The sequence below is a fragment of the Phyllopteryx taeniolatus genome, chromosome 8 (assembly GCF_024500385.1).
Source record: "Phyllopteryx taeniolatus isolate TA_2022b chromosome 8, UOR_Ptae_1.2, whole genome shotgun sequence".
Classification (NCBI taxonomy): domain Eukaryota; kingdom Metazoa; phylum Chordata; class Actinopteri; order Syngnathiformes; family Syngnathidae; genus Phyllopteryx; species Phyllopteryx taeniolatus.
In genome coordinates, this window is record NC_084509.1 from 7,300,783 (window position 1) to 7,309,478 (window position 8,696).

The 8,696-nt window shown below is 42.3% G+C and overlaps 1 protein-coding gene across 2 annotated transcripts; it reads left to right on the forward strand.

Annotated features, from left to right (window-relative positions):
• The first annotated feature begins 1,241 nt into the window (after positions 1–1,241).
• Positions 1,242–7,782, forward strand: LOC133481950 (zinc finger protein 345-like). Of its 2 annotated transcripts, none has more exons than XM_061781343.1 (5): positions 1,242–1,781; positions 3,621–3,952; positions 4,383–4,455; positions 5,263–5,687; positions 6,414–7,782. In XM_061781343.1, exons 1-5 carry the CDS (start codon positions 1,409–1,411, stop codon positions 7,584–7,586), a joined length of 2,376 nt encoding a protein of 791 aa, XP_061637327.1. In that variant the 5' UTR covers positions 1,242–1,408; the 3' UTR covers positions 7,587–7,782. The 2 variants fall into 2 exon arrangements, with proteins under 2 accessions (XP_061637327.1, XP_061637328.1); XM_061781344.1 differs by having other exon boundaries at positions 4,386–4,455.
• The last annotated feature ends 914 nt before the right edge of the window (positions 7,783–8,696 follow it).

The following is an 8,696-nucleotide window of genomic DNA, read 5'->3' on the forward strand; positions in this document are numbered from 1 at the left end:
TGCTGGAGCCTATCCCAGCTGACTCTGGGTGAGAGGCAGGGGTCCACCCTGAACTGGTCACCAGCTGGCATCCACATGACATATACATATGCCTCCCCACGCAGCCACGGGGAGAACATGCAAACTCCACATAGGCAAGGCTGGATTGGAACCCGGGTCCTCAGAACTGTGAGTCAGACGTGCTAACCTGTCGGCCAACGTGCCATCCATCCATTTTCTGAGCCGCTTCTCCTCAGTAGGGTCGCGGGCGTGCTGGAGCCTATCCCAGCTATCATCGGGCAGGAGGCGGGGTACACCCTGAACTGGTTGCCAGCCAGACGCTCTAACCAGTCGGTCACCGTGCCGCTATATGTAATATGTGTCATATTTTTCTTTTATAATATATATACAATAGCCCAACTACAAAATCGTAGAAGGGAAATAATATAATTCATTATTATTCCATATTATATAATTAATGTAAACAATTAACCAATTATTCAACAAAATAAAGACATTATTAGATGTATACTGTAAGTAGAAATATTTACTTTAATAATCCATCCATCCATTGTCTGAGCCGCTTCTCCTCACTAGGGTCGCGGGCATGCTGGAGCCGAACCCAGCTATCATCGGGCAGGAGGCGGGGTACACCCTGAACTGGTTGCCAGCCAATCTACTTTAATAATAGTTTGGATTTTATTATTCACAATAAATCAATTAACCATTTAATGTGGTAAACAAATACAAAATCATTTTTAAAAAAAAACAACATATGTTTTTTTAATAAAATAAATAACTCGTAATTTTTATGTATTATTTATAGTTTATTTTATCAATTCATTAACCAATTATGTATCAATTATTCATAAATGTGTATGTAACTATATTTATTTTCGAATTTTGTATTTATGAAAAAAACAATCTATTAAATTTAATGAGATTCATAAATTAATACCACAACGTGAATAAATACCTTTTAATTAACCAATTTAGGGGGAAAACGACTAAAATTATGCCAAAATATATTACAGGTGGGCCAGATTAAAGAAAGGAGCGGGCTATATGTGGCTCACCCATACCACTTAGTCCGAAAACCTGATACAGAAAATATAACTATTATTTATCTCATTATTATTTGTGTGTTATGTGTGTTTTATTATTATTTAGGGTTTTAGTGAAAATGTTAAGGCCGTTTAAAAAAATCCCGTTCGATACTATAGTACGTATCAACGGAGGCGGAAAGAAACCGGAAGCGGAAATGAAACGCGGAACCTTTACAGAGACGCACAGTCCGCCATAGTAAGTTTAATAGTCAAGTAACATGAGCTGTATGTGATCACAACATAGTGGTATTCTCGCGTTAAATGTCGTTTTTTTCGCACAAATGCGCATTTAATCGTCAGTTCGGTGTAAAGTTGGCACAAACATGGGGGCGAGGTTCGACGGCGAGGTGGTTTCAATCGTCGAGCTTGCTTTCCGAGCCACCGTGTCGGTCTTTAGGGGCGTGTGGGAGAAACAAGCGCCACACTCGGTGTGGGAAGAGGCGACGCTTGGCCTCGGCGGCGACCTGCGGGATATTGAGCGCGGTCTGCTGGCTCAGCTCCAGCGGGTGTTCGCTGAGCTGTGCGATGAGAACGAGGCGCTCAAGGCCAAAGTGGAGCAGCTGGAGGACGTGATGCAGAGGAAGGCCGGACAGCTGGAACAGGAGCTGCACGTCCGGGTCGGACAACTCGGCAGGGACATGGAGCTGCTGGAGAAGGAGCTGAAGAGCATCAGCGATGGAGGAGCAGCGGCAGGAGGCAAGACTGCGTCCACACGACACAACACGTCCTACATGGGAAAAACATTAACATCAGTATTTATTGCGTTTTACTGGGGAACTTTGGGCTTTCAGTCGTTTTTTGATGTGAGGAAAACTTTTGTTTATAACATCACCTTTGATTTGAAAATGTTCTAAAATACTAAAGTGGTACCTTGACTAAGTGCCCTAACTTAGGAGTTTTTCAAGTAACGAGCTGGCACTCGGTCGATTTTTTTTTTGTGATTTTTTTCTTATTTGTGTTGCAAGCAGAAGTTTGAATTACAAGCGAGCCGAAGACCGTAAACTAAACCACATCCGGCCACCACTAGTTCGCGTGTTTATCTCGCAATGGCATTACAAGTATCTTGAGGCGTCACAATTAATCGATTAGTCCAGAGTTGTCAAACTGCTTTTGGTTTGTGGGCCACATTCACCTTAATTTCATCTCAAGTGGGCTGGACCCGCTGTTGGGAAAATTCATTTTCTTCGCGAAAAAGTTCAAAGCTCAGTTCATAGTTCATGATTCAAAATCAAAGTTCACAATTCCCAAAATTAAGTAGATCGTAGATTTTGTAATTGTTTTTCCAATATGTTGCTGCCAACTATTACCCTCAAAATACTGGCGTTTCCCCATTGTTTCCACAAAGGTCTTGAAGATCGTATAGTGTATATTTATTGTGATGTATAAGTAGCCTGGTCATATCTACATCTGCTTGTAAGCAATACCTCAGTCAAATCAAATTAATTGACTACAATTAATGAACGATTTAATTAATTGAATACAATTCAAAAACCTTTTGCCATTGTTGTCAAGTAACACGTATGACTGCTGATATGTACAGTTGTGCTCCTCAGTTTACGTACGCTGGCAGAAGTTGTGAAATATTATTTAAAAACATTTTGACTAAACAAGGACCATTTAATTATTATTATTATTTTTTTAAGGGTTGCCCTTTTCTGAAATGCCTTTTAGTTTAATATGAATCCCATTCAAAATAAAATTTAATGTTTTGCTGATCCTTCACTTTTTCTTCAAAGAATGGTACACATCTTCCAAATTCTGCCAGTGTAATCAAACTAATGAGCACAACTGTGTAATGTTCTATCATGTACTAAACAAAAGTAGGGCTGCATTCAAAGTAAGATCCCGTCAATAAAATAGAAAATTGTACGTGTTAAGCACTGATATGTGCGTCTGACGTCCATCTCATCTTTGTTTTCTTCTTTTTCGATCTTTCACGGCTTCTTCCTCTTTGTTTGTGGTTGGGAGAAGCCGAAAGCTAACGACTACTACTCTAACGCTAAATATGGTAGTTACAATAATGTTTTAAACTGAATTACTAACCATCTGTCGCGGCACGGTGAATGACTGGTTAGAGCGTCTGCCTCACAGTTCTGAGGACCAGGGTTCAATCCCCGGCCCCGTTTGTGTGGAGTTTGCATGTTCTCCCCGTGCCTGCGTGGATTTTCTCCGGGCACTCCGGTATCCTCCCACATCCCAAAAACATGCATGGTAGGTTAATTGAAGACGCTAAATTGCCCGTAGGTGTGAATGTGAGTGCGAATGGTTGTTTGTTTGTGTGTGCTGCGATTGGCTGGCAACCAATTCAGGGTGTACCACGCCTCCTGCCCGATGATAGCTGGGATAGGCTCCAGCACGCCTGCGACCCTAGTGAGGAGAAGGGGCTCAGAAAATGGATGGATGGATGGATGGATGGATACTAACCATCTGAACGTTGCTTCTTTTATTTACTAATGTATTGGAATGAATTGAAAACTCCAGAAGTTATCCACTCATTGATGTTATGCCATTATTTCTCTTTACGAATGAACACAGATGTCTCGCTGTTGTCAGTCTCCGCCGAGCAGACTTCCACTGAGACAAAATCAGGTCTGCGTGTCTCAGAAGCGGGTAATGGCGAGGCAGTCCTGAACCCCGAAATGGAGACCCAATCTGCAGTCGCCCCTGTGTTGATTGTCAGCCAGCTCAGCGGTGCGCCCACGGTGCTCATTGTGGGACATGGAGAGTCAGCTGCCCAGGAGTCAACTGAGACGAATCTTGTTACACAGCTTGTCCTTCAACCTGTGTCCTCGCCTCATGACGCTTCTAGTCCCAATTCCTGCTCCGTTAGCAAAGAGGGGCCGACAAAGGAACAAGCAGAGAAGCAGGTTTGGCATCTGAAACACTTTTCACCCCCTAAACAAATCAGCACCAAAACAACATGTAGCTTCTTTGTTTTTTGAGCTTTGGACATGCCAATGTATAAAAACCTAGGTCAAATGTCAAGGTCAATGTAAAAAATAAAAAAAAAGTCAAAGGAACATTTTCAAATTTTCGTTGTTTTTCATCCAATGGTCTCCAAATTTGCCAGAGGTGATTTCTTTAGTGGAAAGCTAACTTCACCTCAAGGAACTCACCTGAGGTCAAGGTTCACCAGTAAACAAGTGAAAAATGAAATTGCAACAAACCACATGGAGTCCTATGTCAAATTAAAGGTTTTGATGGTGTATTTCAGATTACAAATTGGTTTGTTAACCTGTGTTTATATGGCAATGTAATGAGAAAACAAAAAACTGATTTGTTGTTTGGTTTGTGTAGCAGGGCTTAGTGGAACAATCCTCATCAGGAAGACCGAGACGAACAAGGAGGCCGAGCTTCAAAGTGGAAATGGGTAACTAAGATTGACAGAAGTTTATGTTACATTGGAACATATAAAGCTGTATAATTTGGAATTCCACCAGTTTTTGTAGGATATAGGCCTTTAAGTTGCTACTTGGTAAACTACTTAAATGTTAAGAAAATATACAGAAGTACTTGTATTAGACAAAAAGATACAAAACATTAGGGAAAAAAAGGTAAAAATCCTAAACTATTCCACAAAACATTTGACAAAAAAATGACAAAATGACAATGGCATTAGAAATTTATATTAAAATTAAAAAAATATATATAACTAAAATTATTTAAAAATTAAACAAATTGCACAAAAATGTAAAAAAAATTGCACAAAAAAACATATTTTGAAAATACAAAACACTGAACAAACGATGTGCAACTATCAGGAAAACAAAATTTGGAAAATCTACCAAAAATATCTGGACATGACAAAATTATTGTATATATTAATATGATGCAGAAAATGAGATGGGGGGGGGGGGGGGGGGGGAAGAAATTCCGAATATTGTGACTAAAATATTAGCAAACCATAGAAATATCACAAAATTACTAAAATGTACCAAAAAATAAGTATTGGGAAAAATAAATAAGCAGTAACATTGTCACTCATCAAAGTAAAGAGACCTTTTTATTGTTTACCGTGTAATATTAATAGTGCTTTATTTCTTTTTACACTTCTGACAGTTGCAGACCGGAACAGATTATTTCCAATGTAGATTATTTCTAAAAATCCAAACATACAAACAAAAGTGTTGGATTTAAGAGGTTGTACTGTATTGTATTCTCTCTCTCCTTCTCTCAGCTTCCCCTGACATAAGTGATGACGAAATGGACTCTGACGAAGCGGAAGAAAGCCCAAGGAAGAAGGCGCGGCGCAACCTGAAGCGCTTCTCCTGCGACGAGTGCAACGCCGCCTTCTACTGGAAGGCTGAGCTAAAGAAGCATGTGGAGCTTCACAAGAAGCCCTATCCATGCCAGCAGTGCAACAAGAGTTTCCCGGAGAAGAAGTATCTGGAGGACCACATGGTGGGTCACCAGGCAGAGTCCAAGGCGTCGCTGCCCTTTCCGTGCCCACGCTGTAAGCGCTCGTACCGCAAGGAGGAGTCGCTACAGAACCACCTGAAGCGCCACCAACCCCTGGCCCAGCCCAAACCTTTCACCTGCGAGCAGTGCGGCAAGACCTTCCGTGTGGCGCGCTCTCTGGAGAACCACCTGCTGCGCCACCAGGTGAAGCCATCACATCACTAAACTCACTTTGACACTATTATTATTGACTCTGAGGCTCTGCAACTGGCCTTATGTCTCTTAAAAATTTTCAGACGATCTAAAAATTCTCTACAGTCTTCAGTTGGTCTAACAAGTCTTTAAAGCTTCTCTCTTTGGTCCAAATAGTCCCTAGAGACTCTCCAATTGGTCTACAAATTTGAGAGACTCTCCGATGGGTCTAAAAAAAAAATCTCAGAAAAATCTTCAACTTGTCAAAAAAGTCTTTAATATTTCTTCAGATTATTTATAAAGTCTCTCGAGAGTCGTCAGTTGTTCTAGCAAATCGTTGAAGTTATTTTTTATTTGGTCCAAAAAGTATCCAAATTATCTTCAGTTGCTCCAAAAAGACTCTATGGTGGGCTAAAAAGTATGCATATATTATTCAATACAGTATGATACAGTACATTTCTTAAGACAAAATATTTAATTCTAGCCACAATATAGATATAACGTGTGCACAAAATACTAATTTATGGCCACCATATACTAATTTGTGGATGTAAAATACTAAATTGTGGCCACAATATACTAACTTGTGGAAACAAAACACTAAATTGCTGCCAATAATTTTTGGGCACAGAAAACTAAATTGGGGCCACAATGTACTTATTTGTGCACACAAAATAGGTGTTGTGTGCTTAAAATACTAATTTGCTTTTGCTTTCTCTTCTATTGTGTTCTATTCAGAAGTGGAAGGAGCCGCTCCAGTGCCCGCTGTGCAACAAGACGTGCAAGACGCCAGTGCAGCTGCGCGGCCACATGGTGGTGCACTCGGACGAGCGGCCCTTCAGCTGCGCCACCTGCGGCAAGGAGTTCAAGAGCAAGGACACGCTGCGTTTCCACCAAATGGTGCACACCAACGCCAAAAAATACAAGTGCAACGTGTGCGACGAGACCTTCAAGTACGCCCACTCGCTGACCGTGCACAAGCGCAAGCACACAGGCATCACACCGTTCGTGTGCGGCGTGTGCGGACGCTCGTACCGTACCGGTACGGCGCTCAAACGACACAGCGTGGTGCACACTGGTGAGAAACCATTCACCTGCCACGTGTGCGGCGCCCGCTTCAGCCTCAACAACAATTTGAAACGACACCTGCGTATTCACACTGGCGAGAAGCCTTTCACCTGCCAGGATTGCGGGAAGAGCTTCTCCGATAACAACAAGCTCAAGTCGCACATGCTGGTGCACGGAGCTCGGAAGCCTTTTATGTGCGACCTATGTGGGAAGACCTTCCTCTTCAACTGCCGCCTTCAGATCCACCAGAAATATGTACACACCAAGGAGGATGACAAGCCCAAGATGTTTCCTACGAGGCAGAGAAACAAGCTTCTGGTCAAGCCGTACAGCTGTAAAATCTGCCTTGCCGGATTCAGTGCGGCCTGCTCGCTGAAGCTCCATGAGAAGGGTCACAGTGAGCACAAGGAGTTTTCATGTAGTTTGTGTGGCAAGGCCTTCCACAACAAGTACTCGTTCCGTTCGCACCAGCGCGCGCACACGGGCGAGAAGCCCTTCGTGTGCGAGGTGTGCGGTAAGGGCTTCATCCACGCCGGGAGCCTCAAGCAGCACGAGCGCATCCACACTGGCGAGAAGCCGTACAAGTGCGAGCAGTGCGGCAAGGCTTTCCGCACCGATGGAAACTTCTACCGACACCTGCGTATCCACACGGGCGAGAAGCCCTTCGAGTGCGCTTACTGCCACCGCAAGTTCCACCAATCCAACCAGCTCAAGTCGCACCTGCAGGTGCACACGGGCCAAAAGCTTTACTCGTGCCAGACCTGCGGACACGGATTCTCTGACTCGAGGCAGCTCAAGAAGCACAGCTGCGACGGAACAGTCGTCCCCGTATTGTTGACATAAACTCATATTGACAGCTTCAATATAGAAAAAGAATGGCCCTAACACTACGAGATGCTTTTCTGTGTGCACATCCGCTGATATGTTTGTTTGTTTTCTCAAGAAAAACAAATTTACAGACCCCCACGCTGGAAGAAAAACTATTCTTAAAAAAAAAATGTAAAAAGTAATGAAATAATGAATAAATAATTAAATAATCTGTGCATAGAACAGGAAAATTTGACATGGCGAGACTAGTAGCCTCAAAACTCCCACCAGTGTCTTAAAACTTGAGTATTTATACTACCACAGGGGCAGTGGGCTGCAAAACAAATGGATACTGGATAGCAGGCTGCAAATGGCCCTCTGATGTGGTTTGGACGCCTGACCTACACTTGTAGAATTATGGCATTTCTTTTTTTAAACTAAACTTCTTCATAACCAGTAATAGAATCTCAATAGCTGTCTCACCCCCTCTGCAAATCCAAAATGTCTGTCCAAAGCATCTGTGTTCTTTGCTGTGCGGACATGATACACTGAGGCTTTTATTTATTTCTGGAAAAACTATCCACGAAGGCCCAGATTTGACAGGGCCTCAATGTAGCTATAACGTGCACACAAAATAGTAATTTTGTGGCCACAGTATACTTATTTGTGACCAAATTTAGTGGTTGACCTCGCCAGTCAATCAGAAGGCACATATGGACAAACGTAACAACCATCCAGCCATCCAAATTCCACACCACTTATACTCATTATAATGCCGCGTGAGCTGGATCTCCATTACAGCTCACTTTGGGTAAAGAGGCTGTGTACTAGGGCTGCTCCGATCAGGATTTGATGCTGCCGATTCATATACCAATCATTCATGAGTGAGATCTGCCGATACCGATCATACAGCTGTAAATTTATGAATTTATTTATGCTAAGTGCTACTGGCTATATGATATGTTTTTTGGGGGGTTGGTTGCTTTGCAGCTGCTGCACGCATAGGCAGTGTGAAATGGGGAGGGGATGCTACACTAGGTCTGGGCGAAATCACAATTATTTTGTTTGATATTGAAATCATGATTATTCATTTATTTCAAAACTTTGTATTTATTCAACTACCAAAACAACTTTTAAATATAAATT